The sequence below is a fragment of the Thalassophryne amazonica genome, chromosome 21 (assembly GCF_902500255.1).
Source record: "Thalassophryne amazonica chromosome 21, fThaAma1.1, whole genome shotgun sequence".
In the NCBI taxonomy this organism is placed as follows: domain Eukaryota; kingdom Metazoa; phylum Chordata; class Actinopteri; order Batrachoidiformes; family Batrachoididae; genus Thalassophryne; species Thalassophryne amazonica.
Window position 1 is genome coordinate 31,960,061 of NC_047123.1, and position 20,196 is coordinate 31,980,256.

The following is a 20,196-nucleotide window of genomic DNA, read 5'->3' on the forward strand; positions in this document are numbered from 1 at the left end:
CGGATGTGTGTGGAATATCGTGTTCTGGACAGCAGAAGTCTCCCTCGGTGAGCTGGTATGTGCGTTCTTTGGGCACTTCCCAGTCCCCGTTACTGACTGCTTGTTGGTGACGCGGGCGGTCGCCCCCATGGGGTCCGGGACAGGTCCAGGATACCAGTGCCTGCAGTGAAGCCCGCTCTGGAATGATATGGTAGAAGAGGGAGGCGGGGAAGGAGAGCGGCTCCCCTCTCTGAAGGTCCCCAAGGAGCTGCTCAGGAGCTTCCCTCACTCCAAACGCGTGGGATCCTACCTGGTGGGCAAAATGATCAACAAGGGCTCCTTCGCCAAAGTGATGGAGGGGCTGCATATCAGCACAGGGGAAAAGGTGTGTGTGTGTGTGTCTGTGTTTAAACAAGATTACAAGGTCACAGCTTGTATGTTCCACCTGTTCACTGGCCTGTTATTAGGGATGTTGCCGGTATAAAAACACAGCTGTAATTACATCATTTCAAAGTTGGGAGGCTTCAGAAGAAAACAGTCATCAGGTCAGTTTTCTCTGCGTCTGCTGTCAGTCATTTATGAAATGTGCAGACAGCGCCGCCGTTCGGCATAAGCAGACTACGCACCCTGCGTGGGGCACCAACCATGTTGCACTAGTTTGCAGGGCCTCCAATTGACTGAAAAATGTGTTGAAATTATTACATTATTACCAGTGATGCCGGTAATCTAACCACTTTTTTTTTTGTAACGAGTAATCTAACGCGTTAATCTTTCCAAATGAGTAATCAGATTAAAGTTACTTCTCCAAGTCACTGTGCGTTACTATTATTTTTTCATTGTGGGTCGACAGCAGCATTAAACTTGGTCCGTGGGCAGGAGGTCGGGGTTCGACTGAACTGCCCACTTTAAGCGAGCTGTGAGCTTTTCATCAGCTACGTCTCGTCCTCACCTCTTAAAGCGCGGTGACAACAGCACACCTGCACTGAGCTTTACAAAGACATTTTTATGCTTTATTTTTCTCCTTTATTTAGAATTCTGAGCTGAGCCGCTCCGTATCGTCTCGTTAAAAACAGCTGATCCTCCGTGACGTGTCAACAACTAACACTATTTTCCACTCAAATGCACCTAAACTCTCTTTCTGAGGACCACATGATGTGAAAACACAATAAAACTTTTTACCTGTAAATCTGGTCATGTTTTCTGCATAAATAAATGTTATCCATTCTTTGTGCTCAAACGCCAAAGCAGGGGCGAATCCAGATGGAATGGGTGGGTGGGGCAGGGATGTGCCCCCCCCCACAACACCCCTAGATTAAAGGTCCAGTTTTGAAGCCGTTTTTTTACTACAACTACTAATACTACTTAAAATAATAATAATTTTGACAAGTAAAATGTTTATAGAGAATTTAAATGTTAGAATTTAATAGTTACATTTATAAACAATGTAGGTTAGAAATTGCAAGTTTTACTGTTACAGTGCTGTCAACAGTTAAATATGAGGTCAAGAACAATTATTTTACTTTTTATAAACAAGTATTTATTTTCACTGAAGTCAAGAAAGGGTGACTATAAAGTGAGTTTTGGCAAAACAAGTATCATTGTCATGTTGAGGTGGCAGAGGGCTGTTGTGGGCAGCTGGGGAAAGTAACTAAAAAAGTAACCAGTAATCTAACTTAGTTACTTTTACAATTGAATAATCAGTAAATGGACTGCATTTATATAGCGCTTTTCCATCTGCATCAGATGCTCAAAGCGCTTTACAATTATGCCTCACATTCACCCCGATGTCAGGATGCTGCCATACATTTCATTTCATAATTCCTCTTTTTGTTGACCATTAAAATGTCTAATAATTACTTCACAATTTAGTCTGTTTATAGATTCATATGCAAACTAGTTAATTAATGCCTAGTTTAATTGCACTATTAGTTATTAAATGCTTTTTAACTATTTCAGTGATGATTGTTGTCCTTCATGTGCTTTATTACGCTTAAAAGCATTTTATTCATTTGCAGGGTGATTGTCAGTTGCTATGGAGGGCTGAACCATATCAAGGGCGGGCCATAAGAGGCTCACAGGCCCCACATTGGGCAGCCCATGCTTGCATAAGTAGTGTTTATGTTCTGTGGTACCACAGCTCCAGGTGCACACGCATTCATGCATTTTCTTTCATCACTCACTGAGTCCATGACCCTGCTTCTGATGTACTTGACCTGGTTGCCATTAGTAACCGCCCAAACTCATCTCATGGGGGTGTTAGGTCCTCTCAACTCCGATTAGCCTCTCACCCTGTGCAGGTGAAGGCTGTAAACGTGCAAACACACACCAGTATGGCCTCAGTTATTTCAGTGGTGGCCTCAGCGTCCATGTCATTTTGGGTTTGTAGTGATAACGGTTGTATGCACAAGCTGAATTTTTCTCTGGTTGTGTGTTTTTGATTGCGTAGGTGGCTATTAAGGTGATTGACAAGAAGAAAGCCCGGCAGGACTCATACGTGTTGAAGAACATGAAGCGAGAACCTCGGATCCATCAGATGGTGCGACACCCTCACATCGTGGTCCTGCTGGAGGTAAAGATCAAAAATAAAAATAAAAAAATCTTAAAAACGAAACAAGGCCTGGTTGATCCAGCTGCATGCATGTGAACGCTTACGCAGTGTCTCTGTGCAGACGCTGGAGACAGAGAACAGCTACTACATGGCCATGGAGCTCTGTGCTGGAGGGGATTTGATGGACAGGATCTGTGAGAGGAAGAGGCTGGAGGAGAGGGAGGTGCGGCGCTACACCCGACAGATCCTCTCCGCTGTGGAACACCTGCACAAACACGGCATCGTGCACAGGTCAGACCTCCTCCGCCCCTTTACAGAGCCACTGACGACTAAACTTTGGCCTTCAGGACACTTTGGGAATTGTATATTTATTCATTCATTCCTTTTCTGCTCCTTACCGGGTCTGGGTTGAGAAGGCAGCAGACTAAGCAGCTCATCCCACACTTCCCCCTGCTAAGTCCTGTAACTCTTCCTGGTGGATCCCCAAGTGTTCCCAACCCAAAGTGTCCTGGGTCTTCCTCACAGTCTCCTCCCGGTTGGACGTGCCTGGAAGTCCTTCATAGGGTGACAATCAGGATGCATCCTCACCAGATGCTCGACCCACTTCAACTGGCTCCTTTCGATGCAAAGAAGCAGCTTCTCTACTCTGAGTCCCTCCTGGATAGATGAACTTCTCACCCTGCCCAGGAGTGTAAGCCCACATACACGACAGAGGAATCTCCTTTCCACTGCTTGTATCCTCAATCTTATTCTGTCATTACCCAAAGTTCATGACCATAGGTGAGGATAGGAGTTAAATGGACTGGTAAATTGGGAGCCTTGCCTTCTGGCTCAGCTTCTTCTTCACCATGAAGGTCTGGTTCAGCATATCTACTGTATTTTACCCACGACCAAAATATGGCCGCCGGGTATTGCGAAGACTTTGCGTCCATCTGTGCTCAGCATAAGTCCAGTCCTTCAGGGTCTTCAAATTCACAGGAAACATTCTTGGGACACAGACCTTGGACAAGTTCAAAGATGGCTAACCTTGACCTATTCAAGGGGTCAAAAGGTCACATTTTGTTTCCTATTTTTATGCCTATAAAGCCGAGGGTATTTTAGCATTTTTTTTTAATGAGTATGTGGTAACATGTTTAATACAGCAGCTTTGCTCATAGTTTGGGAATTCATCTGTTGTAAATACTAGTAACTCTAAGTAGAAATTATTGTAAGTTTGGAATTTGCTTTAATTCCAGGTCTGGGGCGAAATAATTTTGTTGTAATTTTTTATTTTTAAAAGTATACACTTCATTCATTGATCACATAAATAGTAATTAGATGTCAGTTATATGTGTGCGTGAGAGAGTTTCCTGTCTGACAGGAAACTCACTAAGGTCCCATGTGCAAGGTCCTTACTTCCTAAATTGGGTGTCAAAATCCAACCCCTCATCCGCATTGCGACATCTGGGTAATGGATCAAGTAGGGAATTGCCTGTGAATACGGTGGGGACCTTCTTTCCCCTGTGGCCGCTACGGTAACCATGAATATGTAACAGGAACCCTAAACACGAGACAGCTAAAGGGGCTCTGGTGTAACCCAACGGCTGTGAAGGCGGATGAAGGCTGCAGCAGGTCCTCAGACCCTGATCTTCAGGGATTTCCTGCCCATCGGATCAGGCGAAAGATCTGTAAAGGGCTGTGTGTTTGTCAGCGTGCAACAACATTTACATGTTAAACCAACCCACGCACAGGCGTCTCTAGCTTGACTCTCCGCATCCACCATCCTGTCCGGGAAGTGATCAAGGGACAAGCTTCCTCACAACCAAGAGATTTCCATAATTCAACTCCCTAAATTGCTCCCAGTGTATCGTTGAGTGTCTTGCACAGCAGTGTGTGAATGTGAGGCATCACGGTAAAGCGCTTTGCGCATCTACTTATCCATATTCCAGTGTTAACCCTCCAAAAAGTCTTTTGTGTGCAGCAACTCACCGTTTCTGTGCAAACAATGTCATCACACCCAAACCAGTCAAACTTGGACAAGCACAGAGAGCAGTTTTCAGGGCATTAACAGCCTGCAACGGAGGAAATGCTGCAAGAATGGTGACATGTATCCCAGTGCACTGTGGGAGTTACGCTGTAGGTGTTACGTGCACGCACATCCACTGCATGCGCGCATCGCTGGGCTTTAGTTTAAGACCTTGGCTCCTCTGAAGGTGGGAATGTGATTACCAGGCAATGACCTCATCAGGCTGCGCCGGCGCCATGATTCACACATCATCACAGCATCATAGACTTCCTCTCTAATGAAGTCCCTCAACGACATTTCACCCGAGCCTTCAATAGCACGTCTTTATGTCGTACACGCACCAAAGTCAGACCTCTGCAGCACGGTCATACACCGAGACCATTAAACTGGGAATAAATGTAAACTTTGGAGTTAAAAACACACCTCCTGCCACCCGCATGCCGCCGCTTTACCGCAGGAATTCTATTTATGTCCACTCTTTCCGCCTCCGTCTGACTTTGAACTTTTCCCGGCTCGTTCTCGGGATCTGTGACCCGGAGCGTCTGTTAGATAGATGAAGGCAGATGAAAGGACTGTGGCAGATTCCCAAATCCTTTACAGGGGACAGATTTTCATTTAGCTGCAGAGTTTTGGAGCACATGGGCGCCGTGTCCAGTGCTGAGCTTAAGGTGCTTTCAGGGAAGTGATGGAACTCATCCAGGTTGACACAGTGATGTGATTTTGATGGAAATGTGGGCCTGTAGTTTTAGATCTGATGTGGCATGAAAGATTTGCATGCAAACCTGAACGTGAACTGTTTTTTGCATCCAAAACTCCAAATTACTAACATAAAACGTGCCATTAAAACATTTCAATCATTTGGATAAAATTACTCCAAAATTCAACACTCCATAATGTGTTTCTGCAGAATTTTGTTAGAATGAGTTTGCATAATAACAAAGTACTTTCTTCTGTCACTGTTTCCTTTTACAGAGATTTAAAGATTGAAAACTTCCTCCTGGATGATCACAACAACATAAAGATTGTAGGTATGTTCACATTCTTGCTTTTTATTGCTGCAAGATTTATAATGTGGTACAGCGGCACACTGTAACGCAGGGGCGGATGTAACTTCTGGTGAAACGGGTGGGGGTGGGTCAGGGGGAATGAATGCACTCCACTGTACTGGACAAAATTCTATCACTTTTTTCCTGAAATCAGGAATCTGGGAAGCTAAATACTGACTCTCACAATGTTCAATGCACAATTATTATTTAAAACACGAGAAATCTTTTAATTCTGCATACAGCAGCGTTCATCAATCAACCTTTGTTTATGTAAAACCTCTCATATTTTATCACACCTTTGGTCTCTGGCTCGTGGGGAGTTGCAACCCCTTCAACACCCCCTCTAGGTGACTCTGTGACATAAATTACCTTAAAACACCATCCATGAGTAAAGTCTACCCCCGACCTGATCTTGTTACTTGTTAAGTCAGAATAAGAGTCGATTATAAATGTTGCTGAATGATGTTGACAAAAAAATCTTAATGTGAGATTGTGTTCAATTCCCTCTCTTTTATTTTGTACAATGCCACTTTCATTGCTTTATATTAAAGCACACCATATCTTCTTATTATTTGTTCACTTTATAATGTACCTATGAGTTTTAAATGAGCTTTCGCTGCACCAAGACATTTACAAGAGCTATTCTCAGAAGGATTCAGTGCCAGCTGCTTGCTGCTCAGCATACAGAGCAGTCTGGTTTCACAACCAAGAAGTCAACCATTAACTATATCCTATACTGATCTTTTTATTTATTTACTCAGTTTTGTAAAGTTGTTTTGTGGGGCAATTTGTGGATTCGACGGATCCCTAATAAGCTGCTGGGCATCAGGGCCAGCCTCTACATAGGCACTGCATGCACTCTTCCCAAGTGAATTCTGGTTTCTGGTGTTCATCAGGGATGTGTTATGGCTCCCTCTCTGTTCATTGCTTACATGAATTGAGTGTTAGAAGGCCATGCAGTCCAGCGACATGTCGATGAGGAAAGATTTATTGATACTGAATTTTGTTTTCTATGCATGAAAAGATTATAAGCTCTTTAAGAATGAAAACATTAAAAACCTACTGATGATGTATCGTGCAGATTTTGGATTGAGCAACACTCTGAAGGGGGAGTCTTTGTCTTCGGAGCTGCTGAACACTCAGTGTGGAAGTCCTGCGTACGCCGCACCGGAGCTGCTCGCTCACAGAAAGTACGGACCCAAAGTGGACGTCTGGTCCATGTAAGTCATGAAGTTCAACACTGTCTCCACAAAGATTTAATGTTGCTTTCGGGATATAGGTCCTGGGCCTCAAGATTTTGTGGGATGTCTTGCATGTGTGCTTCTGCTCAAAGGTCATCAAACTTGGAACCCACTTCACCATCACCTTGAAAATGTTGAGGTGATCATGAAGGATTGGAGACAAAAGAGTATCTGACAGACACACGTCTGCCATTTTTAACCAAGTTCTCTACAGCATTTACACTTCGCTCACTCTGTGCAGTCAATAACTGATCAACGTGTAGATCATTGGCAACATTGTTTTGGTCAGCCTGGAAGCGAACTGACCACTTTTTGAATGCAGGGTAGTGTTCCATCTAACTTTGATGCCTTCTTCTACAGCATCACAGAACATCAGAGACAAAAGACAGCTGGTTAGGGTAACATTTGAACAATTAGCAGCTTCTATCCCATGACCTGGTTTTCTGCTCCTTCATTGTCTTGTGATGAATCTGTTTAATGTTTCCGTGCAAGCGTCCTGTCTTGCGTGTGTGCAGAGGTGTGAGTATGTTTGCCATGCTGACGGCGAAGCTGCCTTTCACCGTGGAACCGTTCAACATCAAACAGTTGCATCAGAAGATGGTTACCAGAGAGATAAGCAGCATCCCCAGTGACATCAGCAAAGGTAACGCTACAAAGTACCTCCAGGCAAACGAATGTTGCCTTTGCACTGACGTCATCACATCAGGTAGCTGAGCCAACAGGCTAACGGGTAAACAAGACGATACGCGACAAAACAAGCATGACTCATGTATGAAACTTGGGTGTTCTTCAGGTTGTACCGTCTTGTGCAAGTTTGTGTTAAACTACTAGCATACATAATCACTTTCTGCACACCTAACAGACCCAGACTTTAGATAAAGTTGAGGCCGCGACCTGCTCTGTTTACTAATAAAATGAATTTAAAAGGGTAGGAAGCATAGTACCATACTATGCCAGTATGAAAGCCATACAAAAGGGAACACAATTGCATCTTAAGTGTGGATTTGAAAGTCTCAACAGAAAGCTCTGTGACCCGCAGACTTTTTATTCACCCGAGGGTCACAAAGTAGCACTGTGCCCTGAGAATGCAGAACCCAGGCCTATACATAGGGCTTGACTAGGTCAAGTAAATAGGGAGGTGCTAGTCTGTGAATAATTTCAGCATTCTTTATGTACTAGGTAACAGTACCCGTGTGCACTATAAGACATTAAGGACGACATCAGTCTGACATTTGACACCAATGACCTTGAACCTTACCCAAAAACTGACCCCTGGTCGACCTTGCCAGTGGGAATCAGTGTGTGCTATATTTGCTCCAAATAGGGTTGAAAATCCAATTCCTTGATCGTAACCTTTGGCAAAATGAATTCTTTTACAGCGTTTTGGGGTCAAACTTCACTGATATACCAAGTGTGGTCAAAATAAGCTAAAGGATGTGGGAGGAATAAATCAACAGAGAGGCAGACATGACCTTTGGCAAATTTGATTTCACCTGGGCAAGAGCCCACCTCCATATGTGTGCAACATTTGAAACAAATCTAAATGAAAACTCAAACATTTGGCTTTTGATCCCAATCACCTTGACCTCTGCCAAAACAAACTCTTCAGAAGATCCTGCTGGGTTGACCTTCACCCACATATCAAGTCTGATAGAACTCAGATGGCACTCATACCTAGATACCCTGCCATTTTTTTCCCAGGTTACTTACGTGTGTAACTGGAGCGTGACTAAGACGATATTAAATGACAGACAAACGTTGAAAATCTGGAGTGAGATCAGTGAGGAGATGGAAAATAATTTGCTGTCAGATAGGATTAGGCTCTAATCTGATCTACGGTGGATAAACGTTTTAAATTGTGCATCTTTATGCAAACACATAGATGAACACATGAACAATGATGTCTGTATTTTGCTTGCAGGTCACACAGAGAAATTACTAAGTTTATCTGTATTTTTTGTGTACAAGTTAAGTATTGTATAATCTAATATTCCAATCCTACAGATTCCACTTTTAATATGAAACTACTGCAATATTTCAAACAGCGGTGGCCTTGGTGGCCACCAGACATAGAAATGAAAGAAAGCGATAAGCTATATATTACTTCAACAAGACAGATTAAAGCAAGACCTGCTCCTAATTTCCATGTGATAGTGATTCCCTGTAATAAGCCCAGACACATCCAGGTGGAGGTATATGGCATATAAAATATGGAAAGCAAACTTGCTTTTTCTGTTGATCTGATGCATCAAAATTAATCAGATTTTAATAACTTGTAATGCATATTGTTTTTATTGGTGCTCCCCCTTAAAATTTAAGGCAAGTGTGGGAAAACATCTTGATCAGACGCCTTAAATCCACCCAGTGGAAGTTTGCTTTTTGTCTGACACGAAAAGTGATCTTGGCTTCAGAGAAGCTGGTGACCGCTGCTGTGTGCCAAGCGCACGCTCACCTTAGTGCCAGTGACACACCCACACCCACACACAGTCTCTGTCATGGCGCAATGACAACACAAACATGTCTTATGTTACTTTGGACAAAACAAGTCCGTCTCTGATCTTCTCAAACGGCGATAAGATCTGATTAATGGCTGCAGCCGTGCCACAGTTTGGCATCTGTGACTTCAGGATCAGAAGCCTGAACATTCTTCGTACAATCCAGGATTTAACATAAACAAACTAAAAGAACTGCAACTTTAATCACAACACAATATACATTTTTTTAAAACGTAAGTTCATAGATTTAACATCTGGACTTATATATTGATTTACTTTATATTAGTTAATATTTTCATCATGTTTGTCTGATGAGTTCACTGTCATAGACAGATCCTCTGATTTTCTTCTGAATCTATGTTTGATTTTTGCTTTTCTTCTCCGTTTTATTTCCCAGCATTCTTACAATCCAACAGCTGTAACGTCTCCAAGGCAACGCGTCAGCCGCACACATTCTGCTGCAAACATTCAAGAATAAGCTGCACAGCCACATTGTTTTTCATGAAGGCTTAACCTTCAGAAATGAAGTCACTAAAGGCAACGGCAATCTGACATTTTATCCAAATGACCTCGATAATGTCACCCAAACAATTGACCTCTGGTTGACCTTGCCAGGGCAATTCTGGAATCCATCTAAGTGTGTTCCACATTTGGTCCAAGCCAGTTTGAAAATTACCTCCCATGACTTATGAAATGAATTATTAAGGGAGGAGGAGGCCAGACAGACAGACAGATGGGCAAGACATTGACCCCAATGATTGAAAATGGGTAAATTTGACCTCACCTGGGCAATTCCAAGACTTATCTCCATATCTGTGTCATGTTGGGTACAAATCAGAGTGAAAAACCTAAATTTTGATGTTTGACCCCAATGACCTTGACTGACCTTTGATAAATCTGATCTTGCCAGGGCAACTCCAGAATCCACGTCCGTGTGTGTCTTCAAAGTCATTTTGCCAAAAACCTCACTGAAGCAGAACTTTCTTAAATTGTTGAGATTGTTATTGCTCTTAATCCATCTTGTGCACATACATGTGCACATGTGCAGAATGACCAAACTGAGCAGCCTCTAATCAGCTGTGTACTACTGTAGAAATGAGGAAATTCATCTGCAGTGTGCGGCTAAAGCCCAATAATGATGGTGACTTGAGGATTTGTTACAGACAAATTTGCCTTTAAGTGCTTCTGTTTATGCGTGTTGTAGTTTTAACATTAATGACAGGGTGAACATCACTGAAGACAGTTTGCACATTCTGCTTTTCTCCAGCTTATGGCTCTTGTTTTATTGGTGTTTTGTTGGTTTCTGCTGTGGGTGATGGTTGCGTTCATCCCTCTGCAGGTGCAGTAGGTTTTGTTTTGTCTCTCCTGGAGCCGGACCCAGTCAAGAGACCCACCATCAGAGCTGCCATGGAGGACAGATGGCTCAACGAGGGACATGCCAAAAAACCACTGCACAGCGACTCACACAAAAACAGGTCGGTCCCCTGCAAACACACGCACAGTTGCACCCATGCAAATAAATAATTAAATCAATTTCCCCCATTATTTCCCAGGTTGTGTGCAGAGGAGCTTAACTCCTGTGTGCTGGCCTACATGACGGAGTCTCTGGGCTACTCCCACTCTGACATCATACACACTCTCACCACCAACCGACCCTCCGCCATCACGGCGTCCTATCACCTCCTGCTCCAGAAACTCAGCAGGAGCCACAAAACAGCCAAAACCAGCAAGGTGCACACGCTGACCTGAACCTGAAACGCAACATGACACAATTCTACAATAAAATTAACCTCAGGATTGTTTCTATTTGCAGATGCTCAACAGCAGCGACTGGACTTTTCTCAGCAACACCACCATGAAAGACAAGAGTAACATAGAATCACACCTCGAGCAACAGGTAGATACAGTGAGAAACAGTCAGTACGTCACAGGCAGCCACGGCAAAGAGCTGCACTGTTTAAAATCACTTTGCCAATTTTTAACAATCTTGGTTTAAGCTGTCCATCAGAGAAAAAAAAAAAAAAACCTGTCTGTTCAGGGTCCCCCCCCCCCAAGGTCACATGATTTTAAAGTTTTGTTGCAGTAGTTGTGCATAGGTATATTTTTGGTGATGCATTCATGTGCTGCTGTGATAAATGGACAACAGAGTTTCATATGCAGCTGCAATGTAATCATTTTGATAAAAACAAATACTCAACATGTAATAATAATAATAATAATTTTTTTTTTCCTGAATCATTTTTTGATTCAGGATTCTTTTTTTTTTTTTTTTTTTTTTTTGCCGTTTCACAGTGCATATGAATGTGAAACTGTGTTGTCAGTTCTTCATAGCAGAACATTAGATTTGATGCAGATAAAACCCCCTTACAAATGACTTGTGGTCCTGAGGGGTCTCAACAGCATCTCCAAGAGCAGCAACTTGATTTTAATAGTGAACGGAATCAAAAAGCAGCCAGGAAAGGTTTGCAAAAGTGTCTGTTAAGTCACCATTATAGTTAAACGTTTTGGATCTACCCAAAACTAGCTTCTTTGCTGACTGCTTGTACATGTACACTGCAGTCAGATGTGCAGGGTTTTGTTTTCAGTCCTCTCCGTCCATCTAACTGTGGCCAAAATGGCTAAATTTTTATCAGATTTGGTGAAATGATCGAGATTCAGCCAAAGAAAAAGTGATTTGATTTTGAGAGTCAGATCAAAATCAAGGTCAGAGGCCAAGGTCAAAGCTTTGACCCCATGCTCATAGACAAGGTATATTTAGAAGGACTGTTTTAAGGAACTGAGTAAGGTTGGTTTCATAACATATTTATTTTCATGACCATATATATTTTTTTAACCAGTCAACCAATGAGAACCAATGTAAGCAGCTGCACACAAGCAACTGTCAGAGCAGGAAAAGACGTGACGTCCTGCACAGAAAGGAGTGCTGCGAGGACCATCAGAACCGACCCCCCTCTGCCTCTCTTCCCCAACTTCCCCACTCTCCCTCACCCGCCATCCCTCTTTGCCTCCCCTCTCTCTCCCCTGCACCTCTGTCTCCACAGGAAGGGACCACTGAGCAGGACATCACCATTACGCTGGACACCAGAGCAGCACTGTTTCCTGAAGGTAAGGATTTATGCATACATTAAAATCCAGTGGTGGCTCCAGAGGGGGGCTTGAGGGGGTTGCAGCTCTCCTCTGAGCTGCTGATCAGAGGTGAGACAAAAATGTAAGAAAGGTCATGCACAAACAAAGGCTGATTGATGGTCGTTGCTGCATGCAGAATTAGAACATTTCCAGTGTTGAAAAGAAAGACTGTATATTAAAAAAAGATGACTAGAGTGGCTTCACAAATTGCCTTAGAATGCAGGAAAAAAGGCTTTAAATTTAATTTTTTTTTTTGCCAGGGGTCACATCTTTGGACACTTCTAGTCAAAGTTTATGAGCTTGTGTCCATGCTTACTATGCGATGCATGATGTCTGTGTCCCAGTGTCTGTGTCTGGAGACGGGGATCTCGTCCACCTTTCACCTCCTAAAAGTTCTGCGTCTCCGCTGTGTGACTCAGCCCTGTGCCAAGTTCCCATACCTGCTGATTCAGCTGGAGATAGCAACACGGTAAAGCCAAGCCGACACAGAAACGAGCTCAGGACAACACCGTTAGGCGGGGTGACAGACTGTGGAGCAGACTGTTTCCTTGGCAACCACATCCAGGATGACCATTCTCATTACCTGAGCATTAACGAGAGTCCAGAGAAGTTACAGACATTCTATACCTCAGAGAAGAACAGCACCCCTCCCAAAATAATGCTGGATCCCGATGCTCACACGGTCCACTCTTTGGACCGAGGACACTTAGGTGGCATGGAGACAGCACAGATGTCACCATCTGCCCCCCTGCCTCGCCTTCGCAATGTGGGGCTGAAAGACAGACAGAGCAGGAAGATGACCTGGGTGGGGCTGTCCTGCCCCGAGCCCCCAAGTCTCCTGGTAACCAGGTCTAAACCTCCCACCTTTCCCTCGCAGCAACAGCACACGTTACTCATGAAGAGCCTCAGGCAGGACAGGGGCAAGAGACGAGAGCTGGCAGCCTCGGGAGGAGAGAGGGGAAAGGCTGTAGGCCTGATGGGCGGGGCCAAGAGAAACTCTGTTCAGTTCCGTTCCTCTGACCAGCGTCGGGTGGCGGATCTGAATCTGCCGTTGCTTCCCGCCGCACTGCAGGGGAAGACGGACAGGAAGAAGCAGCTACACAATATGGATTATTGAGAGAAGACGGTGAAGAAGGACGTGCACAAGAACCCAAAATCTGTGACAGACTACCGACCTGTAGTGACTGCAGGCGTAAATGGCAGCTGATAGTAAGTACTGTATTTCACGACCTTTACTATTCCTTTAATCCACCGGCAGGACCAACAAACACACCATCCATGTGCCTCAGTGCCAAAAAGTCCGGCTTTTATGAAGCTTCTGGGACAATGAAATGAGCTGATTTCTGGATTTGTACGTTTACCTGTTTGATTTCCACCCACCTCATTGTGAAGTGCATGATGCAGATACGATTCTCTTTGTACTGATTTTGCTTATTTTTGTACTGGCACTAAAAGCTAAACAAAACTTTCCTGCTGTTTGCTTCTTTGAGGCTTTCAAGAGGAATCTGGGCTTACTGTACAGAGGTCCAACCTGCACACACATCCACCAGTGGCGGTTCCAGACCAATTTTACTGAGGGAGTTTTTCCAGAGGGGCACATTCAGCCCAGGGAAAAAAGGCAAAGATTTGAAATCTTATTTATTTTCATAAAACTAGAGAATAACCATTCTAACTAAAGTGAATGCTTCAAAATATCACATTTGAGACACAGATATAAAAAAATAACATTTTACAGACTGTATTGACTTGAGAAAATAATCAGCAGATGAAGTGAAAATGAAAATAACTGTCAGGTGCAGCCTTGGTTCAGTTTCTCAGCCAAAATTATATAATTACATTGGCTGTATTCTGAGGTTTTGGTGATTTCTGGCAAAATGATCCGCAAATGAGTCAAGACTCAACACCTTTGCCCTCCTAGACTCGATGCTCAGTACACCCAGACTGCTTAATCTCTCGCTGTTCATGGTGGATCTGAGGTATGTCTTCATAAGCTTTAACTTAGAAAAACTCGCAACTGCTATTTTACAGAGTCTGTAGAGCTCAAAAACACTTCTATGGCTTAATGAACTGTACTAGCTCTACTGTATTGGAGAGTCTCTGTATGTCAGTCTGTATTTTCCTGTCTAACATCCTTCTGAACTGATGTCGTTCATGCCCCAGGCCGTCAATGTTTGAATCATACAATCAAGCAAATGAAAACAGAGCTGTCTCTTTCAGGAATGCATCTTTTTTGGGGGGGATTTAGCGCCTGGATGCTATTCATTATGTCACAGTTTCTCCTAGAAAATCATCTTTCAAAGTCAATGAGTATTAAATCAATGGCTTAGTAGAAAAAGTTTGTACAAAACCAGTCTTTATCCCGTTCTGACGCTTTCTACCCAACAGTGGTCGGCACACAGTGCTTGCCGAGTTTAGAACTTAGAATTTTTTGGTCATTTTGCAGCTGGTGGTGTTGGATCACACCGCCCAAAAACATTCAGCACTTCATCCCACATCATCAAAAAATGACTCCTGCCAAAAATCATTCCATGTCTGTAAAACCTCAATTAAATCTACAGCTTTTGAAATGTCAAGTGTTAAAGACTGTAGCAAGTCAGAGAGAAGTTTTGTTTCTCCAAACACTTTATGGAGTGTAACAAGAGTGTGGTACCAGTCTGCCTTGAAGTTCCTTCTCCTGTTCCCCATCAAGGTCCTTGGAAACGTCTTTAGGTCCTGCCGCATTGGTGGGTCTTCTTTATATGTGCTGATGTCTGTGGAGAAAGACAAACTGAATATATGTAACTAAATAAATATATATTCTGCATGGACACAGCATATACACTGCAATTACACTGACACTGCTTAAGCACACGCGCACACACACAATATTGTCTAAATTGCTTTACTGTATTTATTTATTAATGGTATATATTAATTGCATTATTTTAATGTATTCAGTACATTCTTTCATTGGCTTCTAAAGCCTGACCAGGGACTAAGACTGCAAATTAGCTGAAGCTACAACCCCTGGCAATAATTATGGAATCACCGGCCTTGGAGGATGTTCATTCAGTTGTTTAATTTTGTAGAAAAAAGCAGATCACAGACATGACACAAAGCTAAAGTCATTTCAAATGGCAACTTTCTGGCTTTAGGAAACACTATAAGAAATCAGGAAAAATAATTGTGGCAGTCAGTAACGGTTACTTTTTTAGACCAAGCAGAGGGAAAAAAATATGGACTCACTCAATTCTGAGGAATAAATTATGGAATCACCCTGTAAATTTTCATCCCCAAAACTAACCCCTGCATCAAATCAGATCTGCTCGATAGTCTGCATCTAAAAAGGAGTGAACACACCTTTTGGAGAGCTGTTGCACCAAGTGGACTGACATGAATCATGGCTCCAACACGAGAGATGTCAATTGAAACAAAGGAGAGGATTATGAAACTCTTAAAAGAGGGTAAATAGTCCGGATCTTAATCCAATTGAAAATCTTTGGTGGAAGTTGAAGAAAATGGTCCATGACAAGGCTCCAACCTGCAAAGCTGATCTGGCAACAGCAATCAGAGAAAGTTGGAGCCAGATTGATGAAGAGTACTGTTTGTCACTCATTAAGTCCATGCCTCAGAGACTGCAAGCTGTTGTAAAAGCCAGAGGTGGTGCAACAAAATACTAGTGATGTGTTGGAGTGTTCTTTTGTTTTTCATGATTCCATAATTTTTTCCTCAGAATTGAGTGATTCCATAATTTTTTCCTCAGAATTGAGTGAGTCCATATTTTTTTCCCTCTGCTTGGTCTAAAAAAGTAACCGTTACTGACTGCCACAATTTTTTTTCCTGATTTCTTATAGTGTTTCTTAAAGCCAGAAAGTTGCCATTTGAAATGACTTTAGTTTTGTGTCATGTCTGTGATCTGCTTTTTTTTCTACAAAATTAAACAACTGAATGAACATCCTCCGAGGTCAGTGATTCCATAATTTTTGCCAGGGGTTGTAGATGTCTTACATGCATCACATTTTCCCATTTTTAAAGGTGATGTTGTACTTATCATCCCTGTTAAATAAACATTAAAATAAAAAGTAATACACACACATAAGCAGGCAAATGTTCTTTTCAACATCACAAACCTGATGGTCCAGCGCTTGTGGATGCACATATATTCTCTGTCTGTGTCTCACAATCTATTTGTTTCTCACTCTCAGGATCTCTGAGAGCCAGAGTGTCTTCCAAGTCCTCTGGTTCTCTTCAACTCTTTCAACACCATCATCTGGCTCCATCTGTGTCTGCTTCATTAGTCTTTTTGGTGCAGAACTGGGACGTAAAAGCAATAGAATAGAATACACAACGTTTCAGCAACCCAGAATATATATAACATTTATTATAACAGGCTGCTTGCTTTGGGTTGTGCTAATGCTAAGTTAGCTACAAGCAGGCAGTCAACTCAAGCTGATAGTAACACCTGGTCTGGCAGGCTGCTGTTATAACTCATAAAGTTAGCCAACAACATTTACTCACCAGAAGTCTTACCTTGTAATAATACAATACTACTCCTCGTGGTAATTGTCGTTCGTCTTTTTCATCGTATATTTACAAAACTAACTTCCGGTTTCAGTGGCGCAACCCACTAAAGGACCCGACTAGAATGTTGAGCCACGCGCATTAGTTCCGCTTTAGAGTCGTCACAAATCATAATTTTAATAATTACTATATAATCTCCTGCTGCTCCCCCCCAGAACCGCCCATAACATCCACATGACAAAGTTTTTGGAGAGGCGGTCCTCAGGCAATAAAATGTCCTTTTAGGACCTTTTCATTGATAATCTACTACTACAAGATAGGTTGGTAACAAATGTCCCACAGCAGCCTGTACACAAGGTTCTTGAAATGGAGCAGTATTACCACCTGGTGGACATTTATCTAGTATTTCATATTATTTACATTCTTGCCTTCAAAAAAATGCCATATTGACAAGGTACAAAAGCACCCATGAATTCATGTAGAGTGCCAGCAGTATTTACACCTAGTTTCTTTTATTGTTGTATAATGTTAACGTTAAATAAAATAAAAATAAAAACTGCTTTAAATGGCTGTGATGCAACAGCTGTTATTTTTTGTGGAAGATTTTAACATTTTGTTTTTTGTAACTGGGTAATAGTATGCTTGGACAATCCGACATTTGTCCCCCCATTACTTTGAACTTCACTCAAATTATTGACCTTTGGCTGACCTTGTGAAAGCAATTCTTAAATCTACAACATTTGGCCCAAATCAGGTTGAAAATCACATTCATTGACAACTGCCAAAAGGTATTCTTTCAGAGCAATTTCAGGGCCAACCTTCATTGACATAGCAAGTTTGGGAGAAATAAGCAAAAGGACCTGGGAGGAGGGAGCATGACCCAAGCGATCGACCTTTGGCCTTGCTGCCCAATTCTGGAACTGATCTCCAAAGTGGCCACGTTTGGGGCAAATTTGTGAAACTCACAAATTTGACCTTTGTCTCCAATGACCTTGACCCCAGTGACTGACTGAGGGCAAACTGGATCTCACCTGGACAATTCTAGAGTCCACCTACAGATGCCAATGGACCTGGGAGCAGTAGGAGAACAAATCCTGAATGTTTTTGTTTGCACAGTCAGCCTAGTCACAGCCTGCGCTCAAGAGATTTATTGTCCATCTCTTGAATGTACATTTGATTGAACTCCAAGTCTTGTTCAGTGACTTGGACATCGTCTTGTATCCGTCACCTAACTTGTGCTTTTCAGTCTTTTTCTTCAGTTGAAGTTGAGGTTGAGTACTTTTTAATTGCTGTTGTGAATCAATAAAAACTGCAGCCATCCTTTGATACACTCAAGATTTTTCTTTATGAAAATGAATTTCAACTCCTGAAAATACACATTTGTGAAAATTATTTTACAAATAATACAAATGTCCCAGACATTTTAGAATTGCCTTTGGCTGAGTCCGTCCTTGTCCTTTGTTTGCCCGTCTGATAGTCTGTACATCATTAATACTGAGCTGTGTGGAATCTGGTTGCTGTTCATGGTGCTTTTTCTGTCTGTTTAATAATTTAGTGGATGTTACTTGATAATCTGTGTTTGTGTGTGTGTCCTGTGTTTGCCCAAAAGGACAGATTGATCTCAGTGAAGTGGACACATCACCGCTCCAGTTACATTTACAGTGCACTCTGATATCACAGTGACACGTGAATTCATACCAAACTGCTGCATTACGCTGAACAACAACGGTCAGTTATCAGTCAGTGTGCCAATCTGGACAGTATGCAGCTGCACAATGACTTTAAATTGTCAGTGAGTGCAAAAGACGCCACCTTCTGGCATATTGTAGAACATAAAACATTTCTCCTCATTCTGTGTTGTCAGGGTCAAATTCCGGTATATATCTCTGTGAGGCAGTGAAAATAATTCCAAGCAACATGGTGCATGTACAGACTGCCCTCATAATGAGATATGGATGCACATTCATGAAATGTCCGGCACGCTGACTTAGTAGTTAGCACTGTTGCCTCACAGCAAGAAGGTCATGGGATTGATTCCCACCTGTGGCCTTACTGTGTTGAGTTTGTGTGGGTTTCCTCCCACATTTAAAGACATGCAGGTTAGGTAAATTGGAAACTTTATAATTGCCCAGGTCTCCCTTGCAAAAGATATGATCTCAATGGCACTAAACTGGTTAAATAAAGGTTAAATTAAAATAAGGTGGCAGCACAGCAACTTATGTGGTCCATTTGTTGTGGAATCTGCAACAATATTCAAAACATGTTTTTCTATTTTATGAAAATGTGTAATGAAATCCTTTCTAGAGGTTCAAGTTTTCCAGGAGATTAATGGACATAAAACACAATTGTGCTGTAAAACATTATTCAGTCATCAGGTCCGTTGCCATTTGTCAATATTTAATTTTCTACTAAAATCTGTTACTTTGTCTTATTTTTTCTTAGCAGTGTTACTTTTTGTCGTACTTCATTATTGCTAAATGTTAATTTTTTCTTTTACTTTTTACTAGTAAAACATTTTTTTGTAAAAAATTTTTTTTTTTTTTTTTTTTTTAGAAAAATCTGTTAATTTTTCCTCTTATTTTTGTTCTAGAAAATGTGTTGCTTTTTTAACTCACAAAAATCTGTTGCATTTTCTGTTACTTTTTCCCTTGTAAAGTTTATTTATTTCTGTACTTTTATAATCTGTTACTTGTGCAGCATGAGCTGTTACTTTTGTGGTTACTTTTTTTAATCAATACCTGTTGTTATTCATGTTACTTTTTTGTCTTTTACCTTTTACTAGTAAAATATTAATTTTATTTATAAAAGGCATTCATTTTTTTCTAGAACGTGTCACTTTTTCTTTTTTCGAGAACGTGTTACTTTTTTGCTAGCAATGTTTTTGACTTTGCTAGCAAAGAAAGTACTTTGCTAGTATGTACTTTCATGATCTGTTGCTTTGTATTTGCATACTTTAATTTCCAAACCCATTTTGAAGACATTTCCCACATTTCAGATATTCTTGCAGTATAGTGAGAAAACACATCATTTAGCGTTTGATACTAGTTTTTAATCTTTGCTTTTTCGGAAACGGTAAACGTGACCTCTGTGCTGTTATACCTGGGAGATCATTGCCAAGAAAGAAACATGCCTGGACTTGTCCGCTGTGGATTTTCACATCTGCAAAGATATCGATATGTCATTGGGCCGAATGAGTTACACATTTACAGAGAAAACGTAGAACAGCAGCTTCAAAGGCCAGATGTCAGCATGCAGA

General features: G+C 41.9%; 2 protein-coding genes and 1 long non-coding RNA gene across 3 annotated transcripts in view; 2 read left to right on the top strand and 1 right to left on the bottom strand.

Annotated features, from left to right (window-relative positions):
- LOC117503509 (hormonally up-regulated neu tumor-associated kinase homolog) lies at positions 1 to 14,534 on the top strand. Its single transcript, XM_034162770.1, has 11 exons — positions 1 to 364; positions 2,426 to 2,548; positions 2,649 to 2,818; positions 5,505 to 5,560; positions 6,660 to 6,798; positions 7,335 to 7,462; positions 10,654 to 10,789; positions 10,868 to 11,045; positions 11,128 to 11,211; positions 12,152 to 12,419; positions 12,785 to 14,534. Exons 1-11 carry the CDS (start codon positions 188 to 190, stop codon positions 13,555 to 13,557), a joined length of 2,232 nt encoding a protein of 743 aa, XP_034018661.1. The 5' UTR covers positions 1 to 187; the 3' UTR covers positions 13,558 to 14,534.
- Positions 14,527 to 20,196, top strand: part of ost4 (oligosaccharyltransferase complex subunit 4 (non-catalytic)) — a 19,456-nt gene continuing 13,786 nt past the window's right edge. Inside the window, exon 1 of the mRNA XM_034162774.1 lies at positions 14,527 to 14,539. The gene's annotated coding sequence lies outside the window, so the exon portion shown is untranslated. The remainder of the gene's footprint in view (positions 14,540 to 20,196) is intronic.
- Positions 14,548 to 17,088, bottom strand: LOC117503512. The gene is made up of 3 exons (XR_004558582.1): positions 16,950 to 17,088; positions 16,550 to 16,733; positions 14,548 to 15,190 (listed from the first exon to the last, which is right to left on the bottom strand). It is a non-coding gene; the product is annotated as an uncharacterized LOC117503512 (long non-coding RNA).

What these genes read in the sequence shown, in the direction of transcription:
- LOC117503509 (XM_034162770.1), top strand. Translation starts at nt 188, where the DNA reads ATGGTAGAAGAGGGAGGCGGGGAAGGAGAGCGGCTCCCCTCTCTGAAG. An exon ending in CAACAACATAAAGATTGTAG is followed by an intron (nt 5,561 to 6,659) that starts GTATGTTCACAT and finishes TGTATCGTGCAG; the next exon opens with ATTTTGGATTGAGCAACACT. An exon ending in AAAGTGGACGTCTGGTCCAT is followed by an intron (nt 6,799 to 7,334) that starts GTAAGTCATGAA and finishes GCGTGTGTGCAG; the next exon opens with AGGTGTGAGTATGTTTGCCA.